Source organism: Rana temporaria, chromosome 13 (assembly GCF_905171775.1).
Source record: "Rana temporaria chromosome 13, aRanTem1.1, whole genome shotgun sequence".
NCBI lineage: Eukaryota > Metazoa > Chordata > Amphibia > Anura > Ranidae > Rana > Rana temporaria.
In genome coordinates, this window is record NC_053501.1 from 99022387 (window position 1) to 99047975 (window position 25589).

The 25589-nt window shown below is 45.4% G+C and overlaps 1 protein-coding gene across 3 annotated transcripts in view; it reads right to left on the reverse strand.

Annotated features, from left to right (window-relative positions):
• ADAMTSL4 (ADAMTS like 4) overlaps window positions 1-25589 on the reverse strand; it is a 312392-nt gene that overhangs the window by 197325 nt on the left and 89478 nt on the right. For all 3 annotated transcript variants that reach the window (XM_040332769.1, XM_040332770.1, XM_040332768.1), the window contains one exon: window positions 24399-24465. In XM_040332769.1, the coding sequence (XP_040188703.1) occupies window positions 24399-24464 (66 nt within the window). In that variant the 5' untranslated portion in view covers window position 24465. The remainder of the gene's footprint in view (window positions 1-24398; window positions 24466-25589) is intronic.

Here is a 25589-nt window from a genome sequence, read left to right on the forward strand (position 1 = left end):
TTGCCTGTCTGACAACCACAAGTATCAGTTTGCTTTGCTCAGTTTGCGCATGCCCTGGCGTGGTAGCCAGGCACTAAAGCATTGTGTATAAGTCCTTAGGGCAACCGAGTACTGGTAGGCCTGCTTGCCTTCTGGGAATTTCCCTCGTACAGCCCCCTCCTGTTCTAAGAGTGTCTATTTACTGTATGTGCTGGCCCAGCTTATTTGCCCCTCAGTTCCCTACATAGCCTTTTACAGGGAGCTAGGAGGAATACTATAGGCATAGGGTGTCACTTTTTTAACAACTCTGAGTCTGCTGGGGCTGCTGGTATCACAGCCAAGATGGACCGTTCTCATCGGTCCATCCGATGAGAACGGTCTGATGAACCATTTTCATCGGTTAACCGATGAAGCTGACTGATGGTCCGTCGCACCTACACACCATCAGTTAAAAAAACAATCGTGTCAGAACGCGGTGACGTAAAACACAACGACGTGCTGAAAAAAACGAAGTTCAATGCTTCCAAGCATGCGTCGACTTGATTCTGAGCATGCGTGGATTTTTAACCGATGGTTGTGCCTACTAACGATCGTTTTTTTTCTATCGGTTAGGTATCCATCGGTAAAATTTAAAACAAGGTTGCTTTTTTTTAACCTATGGATAAATAACCGATGGGGCCCACACACGATCGGTTTGGTCCGATGAAAACGGTACATCAGACCGTTCTCATCGATTTGCCCGATCGTGTGTACACGGCATTAGGCTGTACTATTTTCATTGTTGTAGTCCAAAACACTGTCACAGGGGAAGAAGGTCACATGTAGAAGTGACATGGGAGAACTGGTGTCATGATCACTTAGTGCCCATGCTGCTCATTCCAGCAACTGGGTGTTGGCTGTTGCATTTCTTCCCTGCATGTGTTCACCTGTTGACTGATTGATCTGATCAGTCACCTGATATAACCAAACTGAACACTCTATTCCTCGCTTGTGATAGAGATAGAGACCTGCATTGTTCTGATCAAGCCTTCCGTTTGCCTGCACTACTTTGCTGTTAAATCTCCCTGTTTATGACCCAGATCAGATACCGGACCACCCCAAAACTCCACTTTCCTTATTACCTGGATCGTCTTAAAACCATGCTATCTGCTAAACTGCAAATAATCTGTTGTTTGCTCTGTTCGCGTCTACCAGGGTGGGCTGCCCAGACACTATAGCATTGCGTTTAAGTCCTGGGGGCAACCAAGTACCGGTAGGCCTTCTTGACTTAAGGGAAAGGGGGCTGCTATAGGTGAAGCGCACAGTAGCCAGCTATAGTGTCTGACCCCCTGCATTGGGGAAGAAGTGACATTTGTGACAACTGGAAAGATTAGATCAGAAGGGGCTTTACAAAAACTCTGTCACTTAGCCCTTAATGGGCAATGTAACAGTGTCTTTCTAAACATGGTTCTGAAAGTCTAAACACTTCAGTTATCACATACACATTTCTACATTATTTGTAGCGCTGTGTTTGAATGCCGCTGCCGGCATATACCGAGCGCAGTACACTCGGGTACACTCGGCCAGGCTTGGCTCCGCTCGCGGTCACGCCCTGTGCCGCCTCCTAGCTTTTATGCTAGAGGAGCCGAGCGTGCCCGAGTGTACTGCGCTCGGTATATGTCGGCGGTGGCGTTCAAACACAGTGCGGGAAGCGGGGATCGGCTCAGAAACAGCGCGAGAGAAGTGGGGAGGACACCACCGAGGCCGCAGACGGACGCCGGACCGGACAAGGCCACCGATGGACGCCGGGCAAGACACCGACGAGGGGCATTCAAACTGTAAGTATTTTATTTTTCCCTGAAATTTCCCTTCCAGGTTGGGGGTGCGCGCTATACGCCGGGGCGCGCTATATGAAGATAAATACAGTATATACAGGATTCCCCTATTAACTAATTAAGGACCATTGGTGTTTGTATTCATTTGGGCACACTTATCCTCAGGCATGAACTGGCTGTTACATTTCCCTCCCGTCTTGTATCCAAATGATAGCTTATGCGTAGGTCCAGAGACTGAAGTTTGGTAATGTGTTCCTTGATGGGATTCTTATGTCAGTGAGATAAGCAGGCAGCCTCCTGCATCCAGCCCATGTAGAAAGTCACACAGCTGCTCTAGGGATAGGATTACTTGTTATGCATCTGCAGTGAAGCATGGTTCCCTCATAAAGAACTGAAAGCAGATATGTTATGCTATGCACATGCCCTTAGCTATTGTCAAGAAAGCAGCTTGCTATACGCTGGCCCAGGTATATTAGTCTATGTCTGTACATCAGAGTTGTCAATCTCAGTTTTTCTGTCTGGGCATCCATCATTTTATATAATTTCCTATCCATTTGACAAAATTCCCTGGCCATTAGTTACAAATTTCTTCCATGACGGGCAATCTAGGACCAGTCTACCCAAACATTTGTGACCAGTTTTATGGATACAGATTGGAGGAAGCACCTTTTGGCATATTTTATTCCCCCTGGCCTCTAGTAGTGAGACCTCTTCTCTCCTTCCTAAATCTTGGCTGTTCAATGTGGTGTCTTACTTGTCCTGTTGCATCCATCGATAATAAATCCATTATGAGCGGGAACAAGTGTGCAGCAAACGAAAGCTGAAAAAAGTCATTGTTCCTCATCTCTATTATTGTTACAGATAAGAGACACGAAAAGTACCGAAACCATCAGTGCGAGAATCAGCTGGAGAGACCAGCAATGCCTGTATAATTCTCCTGTGATAGGTTTTCTTTAATATCGATGTAAACGCTCATGCAGATTTTCTAGACCTTTTTAACCTAAAGGAACCATTGAAATAGTTATCAGGATTTAAGGAACCCCTACTAAAACAAATTAATCAGGGGTCATTGAGAAGAAGACTCTTACATTCATGGTCAACGGAAACAATGGCCCCCTTACAGTGGTAGTAAGAATGCCACCCTAAAGCCTCGTACACACGATCAGTCCATCCGATGAGAACGGTCTGATGAACCATTTTCATTGGTTAACCGATGAAGCTGACTGATGGTCCGTCGCACCTACACACCATCGGTTAAAAAACGTGTCAGAACGCGGTGACGTAAAACACAGCGACGTGCTAAAAAAAACGAAGTTCAATGCTTCCAAGCATGCGTCGACTTGACTCTGAGCATGCGTGGATTTTTAACTGATGGTTGTGCTTACTAACGATCGGTTTTGACCTATCGGTTAGGAATCCATCGGTTAAATTTAAAACAAGTTGGCTTTTTTTTAACCGATGGTTAAATAACCTATGGGGCCCACACGCGATCGGTTTTGACCAATGAAAACAGTCCATCTGACCGTTGTCCTCTGTTTAACCTATCGTGTGTACGAGGCCTTACAGATAGCTAAAAGATCATTAGTGTTACCTAAGTTTACATCACTGTTGCTAAGTGGCATTAGTACTGAAACCTTTGCAGGCACTCAGATGGGAGGTCAATCGTCCACAGCTTAAGGAACCCCTAGCAACCTCTGGAGGAACACTAGGGTTCCATGGAGAAGCCTAGAGAACCCTAAAAAATGGCTGTTTTAGATTTCTTGTGACCAACCTTTTTTTACTTGTGTATCCCTTGGCAGCCAATTTCCACAAATTGTACCCTTCAAATGACCAAAATAACTGTAATATTATAGTTGCTGTTATTTCAGATTTTCAACCACCGATTCATTTCTGATAATACACAAACTGGAAAAATGAATCACCTAACTTAAAATCAGACAAACTGGCATACGTCGGAATCTCTACTAAAATCTACTTTAGCAAAACCAGTAAGTTATAGATACAGGAATGCCTTAAAGAACTAAAAAGGAAGTAATGGTAAAGTATTCGAAAAGGGGGACAATTTTAACACCCAATGCTGTGCATGATAACATTCCTTACATTGGTGTTCAGTAGAAAAATGCCCCCTTGAATTGGTGGTCGGTGAAGGGTCTCTTTACATTGGTGGTCAGTGAAAGGTCTCCTTACATTCATGTTCAGTGTAAAGAAAGCATTACACCATTGGGGGAAGCAGGAAGAATTTCTGGGTGTTGGTACGAAGCATGCCCCTTACATTAGTCATCAAAAGGAAGACTGCTCTATACATTGGTAGTCAATAGGTAAAATGCCATCCTAACAGACAGGTAAAAAGATTAATGGTCTCTGACTCTGTTAAAGGGACTGTAAAATCTGAAGCCTCGTACACATGCTCGGTTTACTCGGCAAGAACCAGCAAGAAAACTGCTGGCAGAGCTTTCTTGCCGAGTATACTGTGCGTGTGTACGAGGCTTTCAGGTTTCTCGTCAGGAAAACTGCCTAAAATCTAGACGAGAAAAATAGAGAACATGCTCTCTATTTTCTTGTCGTGATTCTCGGCAGTGTTTTCCTGCCGAGAAACCCAAGAGTGTGTATACTTACCTGTCGCCGTGGAAACCCGCGCATGCTCGAAATGACTTTGACGCATGCGCGGTAGCTTCTTAGGCATAGGTAGGGTGCAGCAAGATGGCAGTTGCGGCATTGAATGCGACAAGCGCGTGCTCGTCGTACACAATGACGTCACCTCGTTCTTGCCATTCAAAAGAACCGCGGTTCTTTTGAATGGCGTGTCTGTACACTCGGGCGGCAAGAGATTCTTGCCAAAAATCTCGTCAGGAAAAACAACGTTTTTTTTTTCTGACGAGATTCTGGCCCGTGTGTACAGGGCTTCAAGGTTTTTCACCTTAATGCATTCTATGCATTAAGGTGAAAAACCTTATTTGCTGCAGCTGCCCCCAGACTCTCTCCCTCCCCCTTTTTTCTTACCTGAGCCTACCCTTTCCAGCGATGTGCATGAGCCCAGCTGTTGTCCGGCTGCTGTCAATCAAACCCAGTGACACAGGAGTGGGGGGGCAAGACAGAAGTCCTGCTGTCTGTGTCAATGGACGCAGCAGCGGGATTGGTAGCGGGCCCGCATGGGTGCCCCCATGGGAAAGTGGCTCTCCGTGGGGGCACCTTATAAACGGGGGGAACAAAGAGCGCTGGCGGGGGAACCCCTGAAGAAAGAACAAATTTGAACCTTTACAACCCCTTTAAGTTGCATTGGTCCTGGAGCTATGCAGACACCACTGGGTTGAAGGTCAACCTGTCACTCCTCATGGAAGCCTCTGGAGAAACACTAGGTTTTGTATAGAACCTTGGCTGAGAAGGGTTGTTCTAATTAATTACATTTAGTTATGGCAGTATCACCTTGAATTTTTTACTGCAAGCTCCAGTTTTGAAACTAAACATTGAAAATTACTTTTAAACTGAACTGAACATGTTAAACATACTGGGGCAGATCCTCGTACAGCGGCGCATCTGTACGCCAGGCGCAGCGTATCTAAGATACACTACGCCGCCGTAACTTATTTATTTTATTTTGAATCCACAAAGAATTTGCGCCGTAAGTTACGGCGGCGTAGTGTATCTCTGGCGGCGTAAGGGCGTGGAATTCAAATGGATGTAATGGGGGCGTGTTTTATGTAAATACATTGTGACCCGACGTAAACAACGTTTTTTTTTAACTGCGCATGCGCCGTCCCTGGGGGTATCCCAGTGCGCATGCTCGAAATTTGACTGGAAGAAGCCAATGCTTACGACGGTGACGTCATTCTACGCAAATTTCTATTCGCAAACGACTTACGCAAACAACGTAAAAAATTCAAAATTGTACGCGGGAACGACGGCCATACTTAACATTGAGTACGCCACCATACAGCACCTTTAACTATACGCTGGAAAAAGCCGAACGAAAATTGCATCTAAGATCTGACGGCGTACTAAGACGTACGCCTGTCGGATCGATCCCAGATGCCGTCGTATCTTGTTTTGTGGATACAAAACAAAGATACGACGCGTGGATCTGCCCCTATATGAGATTTTAGTGATTGGGTTTAAGATGTGGAAGAATTGCACTGAGCCACTAAGAGTCCCCTCTTGTGGCTAGTCCAGAAATTCCTATATTTATTACAATGAGAAAAATAGCAAGTTTAAAAAATGTAAAAAGGTATTTAAAAAAAATTACACTGCAATAATAATTCAAACTATTCAATCCCTGAAATTACGCATTGATTTCCCTTTAAATGTGTATTTTTATTATAAATTGGAAATAGAACAAGAAAGGGGATAAAATTCAGACACTTCTTCCTATTCCTCATATGTACAATTCTCATTCTACGGGAAACCTCAAATGAATCAAACAACAAAGCTTTTCTTCCTTTGATGCTGAGCTGTAATTTAGTAGCCTGGAGATCAGTTAATAGTTGCAGTATGTTGCTGAATTAACAATCAGAAATGGGTTAGAAGTGTGTCATATCAGTCGTTCCTCACAAGTTCTGAGGATCCGAATGACACCATCAGTTGTACCAGAAATTTAAATAAACATTTATCACCGGTCAGCGAGGTAACATCTGGAAAACCTAAAAGCCCTTGTTTTTTAAAGACCATCAAAGCCCATAAACACAATTTCTAGGTGTCAGGAGTCAGAGGTTCACTTGGAAACGAACAGACCTCATATATTCACAGACTCCCATGAGAGGCATCTAATTCAATAATTATGAAATGTTTCTTTTTTTTTCTGTCTGCGAAATAAAAAATAATTCCAGTGGAAATTCTTTAAAGATCGTTGGAGCTTTTTATATATTAATTACTTTTTACACAAAACCAATCCGTCCTCTAGATCCACCGTTTTCAACTTTTAAATCCCAGGGGAAGCTTTATATAATTTTCAGGTCTCAGGGGTTATTTGATGGTCAGTGAGAAGAATGCCCCCTCTACAGTCTTGGTCAGAATGTCACCCTTCAAAGATCTTTGTTGTCATGCTGGCGGCTCTGCCAAGTGGCGTTAGGCCCAGAAATATGCCAACACCATCAGGGGCGGACTGACAACTCATGGGGCCCCCGGGAAATAGAATATTATGGGGCCCCTGGGCTTACAGATATGGCCACCACGCCAGGAGGCAGTGCAGAGGCGGGGCATCTAAAATCTTGGGATTTTCACATCAAAAGCATGTCGGTTTCGGACATATCAGGGACAGATGTAAAAAAAACATAGATTTTTACATACTGTCCCTAGTTTTACTGAGCCTGGCAACCCTGATGGGGCCCCCCAGTGGCAGTGCCCGAGTGACTCAATGGTCAGTCCGCCCCTGGACACCATCAGATGGGAGGTCAATTATCCATGGCTCAAGAAATGCCGAGCAACCTCTGTAGGAACTCTAGCGTTTTACGGAAACTTGATTAAGAATGGCTGCTCTAGATCCCTGGTGCCCATCTTTATTTCTCTTGTGTACCACACACCCAAATTCCAATAATTGTACCCTTCAAATTACCAAAATATTTGTAATCACATAGTTGCTGTTATTTGAGATTTTCAACCACTGATCCATATCTGATAATACATGAATTGAAAAATGAATCAACTAACTTAAAATGACCAGGAAAAAAAACACAGTAGGTGGTGAGGACCTGGAAGAATTTACACATTGAATATGCCATTTCATATATAAACTGGTACTGGAACAATGGCTCTCCAATGTTTGCGAAGCAGAGAAGAGGGCATGCCACCGTGTCAGGTCACCTGTGGCCAGGTGACAAGTGCACCCTGTTGGGGTCAGGGATGCACCACAGGGTAGTGAACCCTATGGTCGACTGCTGCGATCAGAGAGGAAGCGTGAGCCCAAGATTCCCCAGGGGGCGGAGTCTAAGACCCAGCTTTGTGTTCACCAGAGCCTCTGGTGGTGAGGATGGCCTTCGCCGCAGCTGGATCCAGGTCACGACCCCTGGGGTCCCCAAGGTCACGCTCCGCAGGGAGAGAGGGGAAGCAGCAACCAGGACAAGCGATAGTGATGGGTAAGCCAAGGTTGGGGCAACTGGCAGACAAGGGTAAATAGTGCCAAATAGTACTGCATATCATCTCTGAGCCAGCAGGTAAGCTTTCTTTCCTGCTGAGACGTCTTCTTTAGGAAAGCTGTATCCAGTAACACATGGTCCCAACATCCCAACATACTGAAAAATTGATTTAAAGGGGTTGTAAACCTTTGTGTTTTTTCATCTTAAAGGAACACTAAAGGCAAAGTTTTTTTTTTTTTTAAACAACAAACGTGTTATACTTACCTCCACTGTGCAGCCTGTTTTGCACAGAGTGTCCCCTAACCCTGTCTTCTGGGGTCCTTCGGCGGCTGTCTCGGCTCCTCCTCGCAAAAGCTTTCCACCTTCATGCGAGCTCGCATGGTGAAAAGCTTTTGCGAGCGTGCTCCCTTGATACAGCGGCGGGCATAGCCGCCAACTGTATCACTCGGCCCCGCCCCCCGGCGCACCGTGTCATCCGCTGTGCTATCAATCCGTCCAGCCTAGCCAATCAACGGCCAGGCTGGGAACTGAAGAGGATCACGGGGACGCGCGCAGGACTTTCGAGGGGTCAGGTAAGTAAAACGGGGGTTCGGGGGGAGCCGGTACCGTCGGATGTTTTTGCACCTTAATGCATAGGATGCATTAAGGTGAAAATACATTTACCTTTACAACCACTTTAATGCATCCTGTGCATTAAGGTAAAAAAACACCTTGCAGTGACTGGCACCCTAGCCCCCTCCGTTTTACTTACCTGAGGCCCGCATTTCCGTCGGCACGTCCCCGCGGTCCCTCTCTCCATGAGTTCTTGGCTCTTAATTGGATAGATTGGTAGCAGCTCAGCCATTGGCTCCCGCTGCTGTCAATCAAATCCAATGACGCGGGTGTCGGGGGCCAAGTCCGACATTCGTGTCTATGGACGCAAATGCTGGACTCGGGAGCACGGCCGCAAGGTAACCCCCTGGGAGAGCGCTTCTCAGAGGGGGGTTATCTGATGCGGGGAGGAGCCGCCGGGGGCCCTCAGAAGAGGGGGTTCGCGGGCCGCTTTGTGCAAAACGAGCTGCACAGTGGAGGTAAGTATAACATGTTTGTTATTTAAAAACAAAATCCTTTACAACCACTTTAAGGTTTATATACCCTTTGTGCCTGGAGTACAACTCTAAAATTGCCTTTTATGTGAAGTATAACATTTTCATTACAGTGTTTCATATTTTATTCAATTCTCTTTTCAAGACTAATATAGATGATTTATTACAAAAACATATTACATATCAGTAATGCAATCCAAAATATCCATATAGTTCTAATTTTTTTTTATTACGTCAATACAAATTGTGTTCGTTTTCCAATGGGACTTGTGAAACACAAAGGGTGGAGTGGAGAGGGGTTTGTGAAAAGACAGTTTTGGACGCATCTGAGTTGGCTGATTATACAAAGAGAAAACTCAATGCTGAAGAAGGGTCTGAAACTTATCACGAAACACTTTGCAGACATAATCGAAATATCCGTGCTTGTGGTTACATTTTTATCAGACCTGAAAATGTTTTACACATTTTTTACGTACATATAAAATTGATTAGCTAAATAAGAAGGCCAGTATGGTGGCCTGAGTTTATGGGAGGAGCCCGGAGGGTATTTAAGCAGCCCACTCACACATGCTCTTTGTCGGTTCAGTGTGCAGTACTACACGTCACTGGGCCGACTCTTCCCAGCTCACCTCATATCCGTGAGTCTGCGCATTTAATCGCATTCGACATCGCAAGCGCTTTGCGGCTTCTCCCTTCATGGTCTTCGCCGGCGGTTCCCGCTTACTTCGCAGGTAGGATTCAAACCTTTTCGTATCTTGTGCAATCTTACAATTCGTTATGCTTCCTATCCTGCATCCCTTTTGGGAAAAAATCTGCTTCTGAGTTACTTTTGCTCATGTTCCAACATCATTTGGCTCAGGCGTAGTACATTTGTAACTTCCTTCTGCCAAACATACGATTCATTTGTAAATCCATTTGGAGATTGACATGTGTTTGTATGGGTTCTTTGGCAGATTGAGGTGCTAATTGGACTCACATGGTGCCTTGTCTGCACTTGATTAGCCTGGGGGGATGGGTGGTTGGTAGGTGTTCGGTTTCAAAGCAAGGGGTAGCATACACTCTACAACCAATTCGTATTAGATTCGTTCAATACTCCTTACTATCAATTCGTATCGGATTCATTTCATGCATTTTACAACCATTTTGTATCAGATACATTGCATACTTTCTACCGTTGTCATTCATTGTTTCCCCATGTCGTGTGTTTTAGTTCCCGCAGCGGAACTTAGGAATTGCTTGTTCCCGCAGTGGAGCTTACAAAGCATTGATACGCACTTCTCGTGTTCTATTTTCTACACCAAACCTTGTTGTTTTGCCCCATGCACGGCATCACGCTACACATTCCCGACATGTTTCACTCCAGCCACAGTCCGCCGCAAACTCACTCGCATGGCCCACTGTCGCAAGTAAGATTTACACATTCTTTATGTCCTATCAATTTGCTACCATTCGTTGTCTCCCATATCGTTCATTAGTGGCCCCTATGGAACCTACGATTCAAACAGGCGTTGTCCTTTTACCTTATACTGCTTGCTTAAGGTACAAACAAACCAGGTGTTTTTATCCTTTCTCAGTAACCCAATTCTTATTGATTGAGACCTTGCAACCATGCAAATCATCTCAGCAGTCTGATACCCTTGCTGAGACCCTTGCAACACATGACCATTACAAAATGCGAAAAAAAAAAAAAAAACGCAAAAAAGGAAAAAAATATATAAAACGCAAAAAAAAAAAAAAAAAAAAAAAAAAAACTATTGCCACCACGTAACCTCAGCCCAGCAACCTGACACCTGTTGAGACCGTTGCAACGATGCAAAATTCGTCTCCACAGCCTGACACCCTTGTTAAGACCCTTGCAAACGCAATACCGTCTTAGCAGCCCCACACTCATCGAGACTCTTGCAACCACACTAAATCGTCTCAGCAGCCGACACCCTTGTTAAGACCCTTGCAACACATGACCCTTACAAAACGAAGAAAAAAAAAAAACGCAAAAAAAAAAAAAAAAAATATATAAAAGTGCAGAAAAAAAAAAAAAAAATTGCCACCACACAATCTCAGCCCCGCAACCTGACACCTGTTGAGACCGTTGCAATGACGCAAAATTCGTCTCCACAGCCTGACACCCTTGTTAAGACCCTTGCAAACGCAATACCGTCTTAGCAGCCCCACACTCATCGAGACTCTTGCAACCACACTAAATCGTCTCAGCAGCCGACACCCTTGTTAAGACCCTTGCAACACATGACCCTTACAAAACGGAAAAAAAAAAAAAAAAAACGCAAAAAGAAATATAAAAGTGCAGAAAAAAAATAAAAATTGCCACCACACAATCTCAGCCCCGCAACCTGACACCTGTTGAGACCGTTGCAATGACGCAAAATTCGTCTTCGCAGCCTGACACCCTTGTTGAGACCCTTGCAAACGCAATACCGTCTCAGCAGCCCCACACTCATGGAGACTCTTGCAAGCACAGAAAATTGTCTCAGCAGCCTGACACCCTTGCAAACGCAATACCGTCTCAGCAGCCCCACACTCATGGAGACTCTTGCAAGCACGCAAAATTTGTCTCCGCAGCCTGACACCCTTGTTGAGACCCTTGCAAACGCAATACCGTGTCAGCAGCCCCACACTCATGGAGACTCTTGCAAGCACGCAAAATTTGTCTCCGCAGCCTGACACTCTTGTTGAGACCCTTGCAAACGCAATACCGTGTCAGCAGCCCCACACTCATGGAGACTCTTGCAAGCACACAAAATTGTCTCAGCAGCCTGACACCCTTGTTAAGACCCTTGCAACACATGACCCTTACAAAACGCAAAAAAAAAAAAAAAAAATATATAAAAAAAAAAAAAAAAAAACAGAAAAAAAATAATTTTAACCACACAATCTCAGCCCAGCAACCTGACACCCGTTGAGATCATTGCAGCCATGCAAAATCGTCTCAGCAGCCTCACACCATTGTTGAGATCCTTGCAAACGCAATACCGTCTCAGCAGCCCTACACTCATCAAGACTCTTGCAACCACACAATACCATCTCAGTAGCCTCACACCATTGTTGAGACCCATGCAAACGCAATACCGTCTCAGCAGCCCTACACTCATCAAGACCCTTGCAACCACACAATACCGTCTCAGCAGCCTTACACCATAGTTCAGACCCTTGCAAACGCAATACCGTCTCAGCAGCCCCACACTCATCAAGGCCCTTGCAACCACGGAATACCGTCTCAGCAGCCTCACACCATAGTTCAGACCCTTGCAAACGCAATACCATCTCAGCAGCCCCACACTCATCAAGGCCCTTGCAACCACGGAATACCGTCTCAGCAGCCTCACACCATAGTTCAGACCCTTGCAAACACAATACCGTCTCAGCAGCCCCACACTCATCAAGACTCTTGCAACCACGCAATACCGTCTCAGCAGCCTCACACCATTGTTGAGTCCCTTGCAAACACAATACCGTCTCAGCAGCGCCACACTCATCGAGACCCTTGCAACCACGCAATACTGTCTTGAGCAACCTCCCACTCGTCAAAGACCTTTGTGACCATACAGTCTCGCCCCAGCAACCTGGCATTCATTGAGACCCTTGCAGCCAGACAAATCATCTTTGGCCTCATGTACACTGCTGTTGGTAAAAAAAAAAAAAAAAAAAAATGGGTTCAGACGGATGTTCAGAGGCATTCGAAACGCCAATGCCTGTAACAGCTTGTAAACACTGCCAGATGCGGTAACTCATGTTTACCAGCGTTTCATTCACAGTCGTTTTCATAAAAAAAATAAAAAAATAAAGGGGAATATTGTCTCAGCAACTTGACACTCATTTGAGACCCTTGCTAAATGTAATATCATCTCAGCTACCTCACACCCTTCTAGACCTTTGCAACCACACAATCTCATCTCAGCAACCTGACACCCGTTCAGACCTTTGCAGCCATACAAAGTCATCTTAGCAACCTGACACTCATTTGAGACCATTGCAAATGCAATATCGTCTCCGCAACCTGACACCCATTTAGACCCTTGCAGCCATACAAAGTTGTCTCAGCGGCCGACACTCATTTGAGACCATTGCAAAACGCAAGATCGTCTCAGCAACCCCTCACTTGTTGAGACCTGTGCAACCACACCATGCCATCTCAAAACAAACCTCATAATCATCGAGACCTTTGCAACCACACAATATCGTCTCAGCAAACCAGACTGAGACCCTTGCAACCACCAATACCATCAAACCTTCATACTCAAGGCCCCTGCCACCACACAATATCGTCCCAGCAACCTGACACTCACTGACACCCTTGCAACCGCACAATATTGTCTGCAGTAGTATAAAACACGTAGCGGCACGCACCTACGTGCAAACCCGAATACAAACTAAACTTGCAAACACACCTCAGTGACAAACAATCAGCCACACAAACACACAGTGGCACCCAGTTGGCCATTCATCTTCAGTGGCACGCGGGCCACTCATCTTTTCTCAGTTTTTTCCCTGCGGTTAGTTCAGGTTTTCATCCAGCACCAGCAAGTGCACGTTGGCCTGCGAGTGCACGTTGGCCTGCGAGTGCATGTATATCGTCTTGTTGAGCACCTGTGTATTGTCTTGATTTTCTCACACCAATGCAAGATCCAGTCCAAGTTCTCAAACTAGACCAAGCATCAGTAGCAGACTTAGCTATGTGGGACAACTTCCCCACCTGATAGAACATCATTTCAATCTTCATCCCGGCAGTGTCAGCCGAGCCACCAAAGGCTTTTGCAGCCATTTTTAGGCCGCCACTGGTTCTCCAAAACTTGGCCCCCAGAAATTCTCTTAAATTTTTGCTTCACCCAGTCTTCATCACGCCTCGTGCTGCACCCCATCGTGGCAGCTGCCCAGGTCTGGGTCCACACTTGAACAGGACAGACACTGTTCTTCACCACAGACAATCAGGCCACAGCCGACATCATCAATTAAGATAGATCTAAGTCACTCCCCATCACTTCCTGCGCAGGCTCGCGCAGCTGTCACTCCGTCACCAGTTAATATCTTATGTAGACCTTTTCCAGGCAAATGCAAAAAGCAGCTGATGCGCTTTCCTATTCCAACCTTGGAATGGATGTTTTTTCCAGCAAGAGCCTGGAGCCGACCCAACAACTATCCCTGTCCCACCATGGACATTGCTGACGATGGACTGAAGTCGCATCTCGCCAACGCAATCCAACTTATTAACCACTCCTTGGCACGCAACACACTGAAGGCCTATCGCACTGCTTGGAACACTAATCGCAAATTTTTGGCCCCTTGCCCCGGAGCAGCAATAGGCAACGTTGGACACATCCTAGCCTTCATATCGTATTGCCACATGCAGCTGACCATTTCTCAATACTATCTCGCCATATCTAGATGACATCCAGCATTTCCTGTCCCTGCAGGACCCCAGTAAACCGTCAGTATTCTCGAGCCCATGCAGTCAAATCCCTCCTACAGGGCATACAGAAGCACTGTAGTCAGTGGCAAGCGCCTAGCTTTCAAGAGTCCCCTCTTTAGGGACATGTCTAAAATCCTTACTCGTTCCCTGTTTAGGGCTTTGCCCAGTCTAGTCACCCAACAGCCATCTACCAGGCCTTCTACGGTTCCCTACAACCTAGTGAATTTAGTCAGCGGCTCCGGCAGTCACACACTGCTCCGACGCGACCCGACTTGCTTTCGAACCACTACACTCTCACAGTCTGCAAACGCAACAAACAGGCCCCTGGGGTTGACATCAACCTGTTTCAGCCTGACGCCCAGTGACGGTGCTCAACCCACTACTGCTCCATCTACCCAGCCAATCTGAGGGTAGCTCGTTGCTACCCTTTCTAAACCAGCTCCCTGAGTGTCAGCCAGTGTGTCAAGCATGTCAGAATCCTCCTAAGTAACTTGTGCTTCAAACCCCAGTCAGTTCTCTGGACATTCTTTCCGAATTGGAGCAGCCTCAGTTGCCTCCCAACAGGGAGTACCAGACTACGTAATCAAGATACCAGGCTGATGGAAGTCTCCTTGTTTTGCCACATACATCCCAAATCCTCATGAAGGAATGGCACAAGCCTTTACCAAGCTGGCTCAATAAATACAAGAAATCAATATAAACTATTTCCCTATCTGAGTCTTTTGCCCCCTTTTCTTGGCATACTGACCAGACCACCAAGGCACACTTCAGGTCTATTTATGTTGTAAGTCTTGTCGCGTGTTTATGTGATCCACATCTCTCTCGGTTAGAGGGTAACGACCATAAATAAGAAGGCCAGTATGGTGGCCTGAGTTTATGGGAGGAGCCCGGAGGGTATTTAAGCAGCCCACTCACACATGCTCTTTGTCGGTTCAGTGTGCAGTACTACACGTCACTGGGCCGACTCTTCCCAGCTCACCTCATATCCGTGAGTCTGCGCATTTAATCGCATTCGACACCCTCCCGCCCTTCCCTTTTTCAGGGCACTTCTCAGCATGTCCTTCTTCAATTAACTACCCATTACTTACCTTGGGTATGCCCCCTTTTCTTGGCATACTGACCAGACCACCAAGGCACACTTCAGGTCTATTTATGTTGTAAGTCTTGTCGCGTGTTTATGTGATCCACATCTCTCTCGGTTAGAGGGTAACGACCATAAATGCAAATTATCTTATCAAGTGCCCTAAAAACCAGGGCCCGATTTCAGAGAGTTCTGCCTATCTTTAGGCGGGCGTAGCGTATCTCAGATACACTACGCCGCCGTAACTTAAAGCGGCAGGTCCCGTATTCAGAAACAACTTGCACTGTAAGTTACGGCGGCGTAGTGTATCTGACACGGCGTAAGCCCGCCTAATTCAAAATAGGCGGGTAGGGGGCTTGTTGTATGCTAAATAGTCATGACCCCACGTAATTGACGTTACTAACGAACAGCGCATTACGCCGCAAATAGTCATTGCTTTAGACGTGAACGTAACTTACGCACAGCCCTATTCGCGTACGACTTATGCAAACAATGTTAACGACGCAAAATTCAACGCTGGCTCGACGTCCATGCTTAACATTAGCTACGCCTCATATAGCAGGGGTAACTTTACGCCGGAAAAAGCCTTACGTAAACAACGTAAATCAATGCGCCGGGCGGACGTACGTTTCTGAATCGGCGTATCTCGCTAATTTGCATATTCAACGCGGAAATCAACGGAAGCGCCACCTAGCGGCCAGCGTAAATATGCACCCTAAGATATGACGGCGTAGGAGACTTACGCCGCTCATATCTAGGCAATCTATGAATCAGGCGCCGAGTTGCGACTTGTTTTTATGGATAGTATATGTCATATATTGACAGCTACATTTGCTCCTGATACTTCCTGCTGGTCCTCTTAACTCACTGATAATGCATGCCTGATAGAAAAATGACAGACTTTCTGCAGTCTTTAATGAAGGGAGGGCGGCAAACCCCACCCGTCACTCGGCGAACAAACCCCCCCCCTTGTCTGTCCGCCCACCAGCCCCGTACTTACCCCATCCAGGTCGCGGGCAGCTTCGCCCCCCCCGCGTATCCTCTTCAGCGGCTTCCCCCTGGTTCTGCTCCCGGCCAATCGGGTCTTAAGTCACTTCTCTCGGCCAATCGGGTCTTAAGACATGCTTCCTGATTGGCTGGGAGGAGAAGCAGAAAGACAATAGTGCATATTAATTTGCTAATGTCACACAACTGGGCGGGTTTGGAGCACAGTGCTCTGCGCCCCGAGCCTACCCTTTGTGAAGCCAATTAGAGCCTCAGGCTCTAATCATGTGCGTCAAAAAAAAACATTAAAATCCATGTTTCCAGCGCCTGCATGTAGATTAGGGGCCAGCCATGACCAGGCCATTTTTTTCTATACAGCACTGTGTTACTTTAAAGGGGTTGTAAAGGTACAACTTTTTTTCCTAAATAGCTTCCTTTACCTTAGTGCAGTCCTCCTTCACTTACCTCATCCTTCCATTTTGCTTTTAAATGTCCTTATTTCTTCTGAGAAATCCTCACGTCCTGTTCTTCTGTCTGCAACTCCACACAGTAATGCGAGGCTTTCTCCCTGGTGTGGAGAGTCAGGAAGCCCACTAACACACAGCTCCTTTCTCTATCTGCAACGTAGAGAGCGTCCTGACTTTCCTGTAGTCCAAGGTATGAAGGATGAGGTAAGTGAAGGAGGACTGCACTAAGGTAAAGGAAGCTATTTAGGGAAAAAAATTGTACCTTTACAACCCCTTTTAACTGCAACGTTGTACCCAAATAGCATTTATGTCCTTTTTTCCCCACAAATAGAGCTTTCTTTTGGTGGTATTTGATCACCTCTGCGGTTTTTATTTTTTGCTCTATAAACAAAAAAAGAGCGACAATTTTGAAAAAAATGAATTTTTTATTTTCTGCTATAAAACACATCCAATAAAAAAAAATTAAAAAACATAATTTTCTCATCAACTTAGACCAATATGTATTCTACTACATATATTTGGTAGAAAAATCCCAATAGGCGTATATATTGATTGGTTTGCGCAAAAGCTATAGCGTTTACAAACTATGAGATATTTTTATTTTATTTTGTAGTCATTTTTTTTTTACTAGTAATGGTGGCGATCAGCGACTTATAATGGGACTGTGATATTGCAGTGGACAATTTGCACACTGATGGACATTTTTTGAGGACCAGTGACATTATTACAGTGATCAGTGCCCAAAAATATGCACTTTCACTGTACTATGACACTGGCTGGGAAGGAGTTAACATCAGGAGCGATCAAAGGGTTAACTGTGTGCCTAGCTAGTGATTTTGTGTAGTGTGGGAGGGAAGGCATGGATCCATGTCCATGCTTTGCAGGATCACAGGATCAATGCCTTTGCTACTGACAGAACGACGATCTGCCTTGTTTTTATATAGTGTTTGCACAGCGTCAGCAATTGATGGGCACAGTGTCAGCAATTGATGGGTACAGTAGCTGCGTTTGATGGCACAGTGGCAGCAATTTATGGGTACAGTGGCTGCGTTTGATGGCACAGTGGCTGCGTTTGATGGCACAGTGGCTGCATTTGATGGCACAGTGTCAGCAACTGATGGGTACAGTAGCTGCGTTTGATGGCACAGTAGCAGCAATTTATGGGTACAGTGGCTGCGTTTGATGGGCACAGTGGCTGCATTTGATGGGCACAGTGGCTGCAATTGATGGGCACAGTGGCTGCAATTGATGGGCACAGTGGCAACAATTGATCGGCACAGTGGCAGCAATTGATGGGCACGGTGGCTGCAATTGATGGGCACAGTGGCTGCAATTGATTGGCACAGTGACTGCAATTGATGGACACAGTGGCTGCAATTGATGTTTTTTTTTCATTTGTTTGCACCCCCCCAAAAATTTTGAGCACCAGCCCCCACTGAGTACATGGTACCCACCGCTGGGCTCCCACTGTGTGTGATCACAGTGGAAGGAGCCACCGGCGGCGCATATGTTCGCACCCTACCCAGAAGAGTCCTATTACGTATATATACGTAATCCAGCGGTGGACCCTTGGGTAAGAGATGTCAAAGTTAGAACAATGTAAGTAAACAATTAAAAATCATACCTTTAGCTTTCACATCAGGCACAAAATAGATTTCTAGGAAAATCTTTATAATTTTGATGTAATTTGAATCATGCAGACCAACAAAAAACAGCAAACTTATCTATGGCACCAATGAAATAAAATACTCCAAAATATAATTTAAAATTCCAATCTAATAAAAAAAAAATGCAATACTGATCTGCACATGGCCAGCATGCATACGTAGACAGTATGGCTAGTGTCCAGGCCAACTAATAATAAGCAGATTGAAAAGTAATAGTATTTCTTTGAACACACTGTGACCTCTGCAGACAGACATGGCCAACTGATCATTCAGAATGGAATTTCCTATATGGTTGCTTTTGTTTCCTTGAACTAAGGGCACAGTCAGGGGTGTCTGCCTAGTGCACAGCCAACCGAAACCATTGCATATGTTTGTGTAGAGGTTTCTAATAGACATGTGCACACTGAAATATTTTGTTTTGGAATTTAGTTTTCGTCCGAAAAATAAAATTATTTATCGGCGTATACCGCGCACTTTTTTGCCCTGAAAATCAGGGCAAAATCGTGGGTGCGCGATATATACGCCGATACTCGCTTTCCCGCGCCGAGTTTGAATACTGCGCCGACATATACCGAGCGCAGTACACTCGTGTATAGTCGGCCAGTCTTGGCTCCTCGCGCGCTGACGTCCTGGACGTACAGGACGTCAGTGCGAGAGTAGCCGAGCCTGCCCGACCATACACGAGTGTACTGCGCTCTGTATATGTCGGCGCAGTATTCAAACTCGGCGCGGGAAACGAGCAGAGAGGATGCGAGGACGCCGCAGAAGGACGCCGGACCCAACGAAGAGGACACCCGAAGCCACAGAAGGACGCCGGACCCGACGAAAAGGACACCCGAAGCCGCAGAAGGACGCCAGACCCGACAAAGAGGACACCCGAAGCCGCAGACGGACGCCGGACCCGACGAGGCCGCCGATGGACGCCGCGCAAGACACCAAAACTGTAAGTACAAAAAATCTTTTGTCCACAGGAATTTCGGGCAACTTTAGGGGTGTGCGCTATACCTCAAAAAATACGGTAGTTACTTTTCAAAATTTGTTTTTATTAATTTTGTTTAAAAAATGTATTTGTCCAAAAATTCTAATTACTTAAGGTCGAATCTGTCATTGAAGGCTTATGGTGTCTGTCGAATGTTCTAAGAAGATTCGACGAAGCAGCTAAACTGTACGACGCCGCAATCATACATTTCGGTTGAATGCTCCGCCCACAAGCTATAGTAGAATTCTAATGTTGTGTGACTAGTAATAATTATATTTATTACCGTATATACTTGAGTATAAGCCGAGTTTTTTAGCACATTTTTTTGTGCTGAAAATGCCCCCCTCGGTTTATACTCGAGTCACCTTTTTTCGCCTTATCTCCCATATTTTGGGGACCCGGTACCGACCGGCTGTAGGTCCCCTGGACCCCAAACTTGGCACACATATAGCCCCAGTTATCCTCTACAAGTGTGCCAAGTTTGCTGTCTGGGGGACCTACGGCTGGGGAGCACCGATTTTTTAAATCCGGGCACCACTTCTATACACTCCCATGTTAAAAGTAAGTCTAGTCATGGACACAGTGAGGCATAGGCACAGTGAGGCATAGGCACAGTGAGGCATCGACACAGTAAGGTATGGGCACAGTAAGGTATGGGCACAGTAAGGTATAGGCACAGTAAGGTATGGGCACAGTGAGATGTACATCCTAGGCTTATACTTGAGTCAATACGTTTTCATACCTCCCAACTTTTCAACTTCAGAATGAGGGACAAATGAGCATTCCCCCCAACGAAGTTGGTTGTTGAGCGGGGGGGGGGTTCGCGGATCAAAGTTGTTGAGCGGGGGGGGGGAATCAAAGTTGTTGAGCGGGGGGGGGGGTCCACGGATCAAAGTGGTTAAGTGGGGGGGGTTCAAAGTTATTGAGCGGGGGGGCTGCGGATCAGAGTAGTTGAGCTGGGGGGGGTTCACGGATCAGAGTTGTTGAGCGGGGGGGGTCCACGGATCCAAGTTCTTGAGTGGGGGGGGCTGCGGTTCAAAATTGTTGAGCGGGGGGTGTTGACCGCGAATCGCGGGACTACGGGATTTGACGCAAATCAAGGTAACCGCGGGGGGGGTGCAGCGGAATCGCGGGACAATAGCTCTTCTCGCGGGCCCTCGGGATTTATCGCGAATTGGGGGACATTCACGCGAAATGCGGGACGGTTGGGAGGTATGTGTTTTCCCAGTTATTTGTGGTAAAATTAGGTGCCTCGGCTTATATTCTGGTCGGCTTATACTCAAATATATACAGTAATTATTATTACTAGTCAGCCAACATTAGAATTCTTCTATAGCCTATGGGCGGAGCATTTAACCATAAATGTTCGCTCGTATGTTTTTAGCTGCTTCGTCGAATCTTCATGTCTCTAGAATGTCTAATCTTTTCTCTCCATGTTGAATCTTTCCTCTCTGACGATTCTTTTCTCTCTATGTCGAAAAATCTCGGACTAATAGAGTTAGGTTAGGCACATTCAACCACAGATTCAATAGACACAGATCGCTATTGTCACCGTCATGTCGAATCTTCTATCTATATCGAACTGTTGTCGCAACGAAACGAAAATAAAGCATTTTTTATGTCGGATCTTTCGGATTTCGGACTCTGCACATTAGTTTTCGTTTTTTAAAACAAATGCGAAAATCCCTGAAATTCGGACGAAAATGCATTCGGGTGAAAACGAATGCACATGTCTAGTTTTTAAAGATATTTAAGTCTTACAAGTGCTTTGGATCCTTTTGAATGGTTTATTAACTAAAAAATAACCCATGTAAGAAAATTCCCCCCCCACAATTTTTTTTTATCTATTTGTATTGATTATCTGTGCAGCTGGACAGCTGTCAGTCATTCTTATGAGCCTGGTCAGCATTGTTAATATATATAAAGTCCTAGCGAGGTCGGGTGGACATACATTGTTTTGTATCCTCTACACATAGAATTCAGGCTAAATGCACATATTCAGAGTCATCCCCTAACTCAGCAGGAGAGGAGATGAGCTAACTGCTGCCATTGTGCTTCTTCTCTATTCATTACACAAATGGACCAACTTCCTGAATAGGGGAAGTCTCTAAATTAACTCAGTCTCTGTGCTGGACGTAGGACTTTCTAATAAATCTTACTACAAAGAGGTACCCTGCTGTGGATGCAAATGAACATAAGTTCTAAAGAGTCAGCAACAAGTGTGATACAATATCTGGAGCAAAACGGTGGAGCTTAGGCCAATCTGTGCAAGAACTTCTCCACAAGTGAGGTTGCAATGGGCACAGTGAGGTTGGGCACAGTAAGGTTGGGCACAGGGAGGCTGCAATGGGCACAGTGAGACGTGCAAATGGGCATTGTTGACCCTCTTTTCTGCCTATAGTGGCTGCTGCTTTCTGACTCGAGTCAATCATTTTTCCCATTTTTTGGGGGTAAAATTAGGTACCTCAGGTCGGCTTATACTCGGGTCGGCTTATATTCGAGTATATACGGTAACTGTAGAGTCCACTCAAATCGAACTAAGACTATCTACCCATTGGAAGTTTATTTGCAGATCTGGTCATTGTTTATACGTTAAATAAACATGTAAATATAAGAGGTGTCTTACTTTCATGATAAATGGGGTGTTTGGTTCTTGAACTTATGTCCTTGTACTCAGACTACTATGCTTAATACAAACTGTTAGGCCTCGTACACACGACCGAACATGTCTGCTGAAACTGGTCCGCGGACATGTTCGGTCGTCTGTACGGCCGACCGGACAATTTTCCGGCGGATCGGACAGGTTTCCAGCGGACAAATGTTTCTTAGCATGCTAAGAAACATGTCCGCTGGAAGCCTGTCCGTCGGACATGTTCGGTCGTCTGTACGGCCGACCGGACAATTTTCCGGCGGATCGGACAGGTTTCCAGCGGACAAATGTTTCTTAGCATGCTAAGAAACATGTCCGCTGGAAGCCTGTCCGTCGGACATGTTCGGTCATCTGTACGACTCACCGGACATGTCCGCTCGGCCGAAAGCCCTCGCATGTGTCGAAGTGATTCGACGCATGCGTGAAAGCATTGACCTTCCAGGGGGGCGCACGTCGCTGCGTCATCGTCACGGCGACGGCGCTGCCACGTCACCGCGTTCGCTGTCCGCGGGAAATTTGGTCTGATGGTGTGTACAGCCATCAGACCAAAATCCGCCAGCGGACATGTCCGATGAAAACGGTCCGCGGACCGTTTTCATCGGACATGTCCCGTCGTGTGTATGAGGCCTTAGAGTTTGACTATCCCTTATGCCGTGCACACAAAACCATTTTTCATGTCATGGAAAAAAATCAACGTTTTTTTCAACGTGATTCCTCTCAACCCTGTCTTGTATACACACGATCATGATAAAAAAATGCTCGCGCAAAGCGCGGTGACGTACAACACTTACGACGGCACTATAAAGGGGAAGTTCCATTCGAATGGCGCCACCCTTTGGGCGCCTAGCACAAAAGCTCCTCTCCTGAACACGACTTTGGTGGGGGGGGGGTTTCTGCCTCTATACGCCCCTACCTCTAAACTCCTGTAAATGACCATAGTGAGCATGGACACATAGGCTAACATGGAGGGGTGTTTAGAGGCAGATGCACCATATTTAGTCCCGAGATGTTAAGGTGGTGTCTAATGGTTGGGGGAGGGGGGCAAACACTCTATTTAATCTCCAAAAATAAAAAATTTAGCAAAAGTTAAAAGCAGAATTTAAATCACTGATTAATACAAATATGAATGCGGTCATTTATTTCTTTATTAATCAACTTTTGTGTACAGGAGATTGAAAGTTTAGGAGAAGATGGATTAGGGTTGCATTAGGGATGCAATAGGGTCACTTGCCACCTGTCCAGGATTCACCCTGACAGTCCTGGTTTTGAATCATGTGTCCGGGTTTCAGTCCACCTGAACTGAATTGAAGAAAAATGGTAGCACGCCAATATAGCGAAAGTCCTTTTATTGAAAAAATAGTAAAAATGCACGAAGGTACATGACACACACCACAAGTGCAACAGTCGGGGCAAAGGTTGACGCGTTTCACACAACTTCATTGCGCTTACTCAAGCACAATTTAGTTGCGTGAAACGCAACTGATGGCAGGCGAGAGCAGAGTGATGGGATGTTGGTTCACCTTCACTGCCCAATCACAGGCAAGGGGCAGGGAGATAACTTACCTGTATTGTCTAATAGAAGTAAAATCAGGTCAGTACTGGATCATTATAAATACACATCCCCAAATTTTCCACTTTCCTCTTTCCTATTAAGTGATTGAACAGTACTGACTGGAATATTGAAGGCTTTAAATATCTTTTTATATCCTTTTCCATCTTTGTAAAGTTTCATTACCTTGTTACGCAGGTCTTTTGACTGTTCTTTTCTACCTCCTCATGGCTCAGCATCTAGCCTGCTTAGTACATCCATGTGAGAGCTAACAAACGCATTGAATTATTACACACAGACACTCATTGTGATTTAAAAAGCCACAAATGTGGGGAATTTACATTTAATTGCCATTTTAACCTGTGTGTGCCACCTTCTGTGTCTGTGCCAAGGCCAAACATTCCTGGGCATGTAAACTTTTTATCAGGGCAATTTGGGTGATTTCTGTTATCATTATGATTTCAAAGGGATCCACAAATAATAATAATAAATGGCTTCATTGCTATCCTTAAATAAAAGACAGTTTTTTTGGCACGATCAGTCATATTTTCAATATTAATGCCCAGATTTCACAATTTCTGCCAGGGTATGCAAACTTTTTTAGCACAACTGTATGTACAGTATATAAACGGTATATTCTGCTCATCCGAGCTTACCTTTTCACCACAATAGCTGAGACGGATGATGGCCAGAGGCAGGAGGACGTACTGCAAACCGAACATCCTGTAAAAACAAAATGACAGTTTACTGACGGGTCACATTAATAATCCAGCTTTTATAAATCATAGAAATTGAATTTTCTGGTTTTACTGACACTTTACCTAATGTTCATAACTGCTTGATGTTTCATTTTGCACTCGCCAAGTGCTTTTAAGGCAAGATTTCTCACAGATTTCCGTCTGAGACTCTTTACCTAGATCGCAGTTGCGGTGTGTCAGACTGACACACCACACCATGATCACCACGATGCATGCCTCCGTGGGCGCGCAGCGGCTTGTTATCCTGCCGACGTCATATGATGTCCAGTCAGGTTATCGCAACCACTTTGCCGCCTTCATTTTGCTATATGGCGGGCGGCAAGTGGTTAATGAAAGAGGCTGGAACATACAAAGTAGGGTGGGAACACTGAAAACTCCTATGTGGACAGAAAGGGCTCGTTCTCATGTGCGGCAGACCTTGCTGCTCCTCTGAAATGCGATCCGGGGTGGTTGACAACAGCTGGAAGGCAATATTTAGTTTATTTTAAGGGTTAACCACCATGAAGCAATGGTGTGCATTGTACAGTCACATTGACTTTATTGAGTGACGTTTAGTTACATAGTTACATAGTTAGTCAGGTTGAAAAAAGACACAAGTCCATCCAGTTCAACCACAAAAAATATAAAAAAAACAAAATAAAAAACACAGTACAATCCCATACACCCAACTCCATACCCACAGTTGATCCAGAGGAAGGCAGAAAACCCCAGCAGAGCATGATCCAATTTGCTACAGCAGGGGAAAAAATTCCTTCCTGATCCCCCGAGAGGCAATCGGATTTACCCTGGATCAACTTTACCTACAAATCTTAGTACTCAGTTATTTTATGTACATTTAGGAAAGTATCCAGGCCTCTCTTAAAGCAATCTACTGAGCTGGCCAGAACCACCTCTGGAGGGAGTCTGTTCCACATTTTCACAGCTCTTACTGTGAAAAAACCTTTCCGTATTTGGAGGTGAAATCTCTTTTCCTCTAGACGTAAAGAGTGCACCCTTGTCCTCAGTGTTGACCGTAAAGTGATGGTACTGCTCTCTGAATGCATCAGAGAGTTTAATTTTTGCCACAGTATGTGTACAGCCCTAGGCATG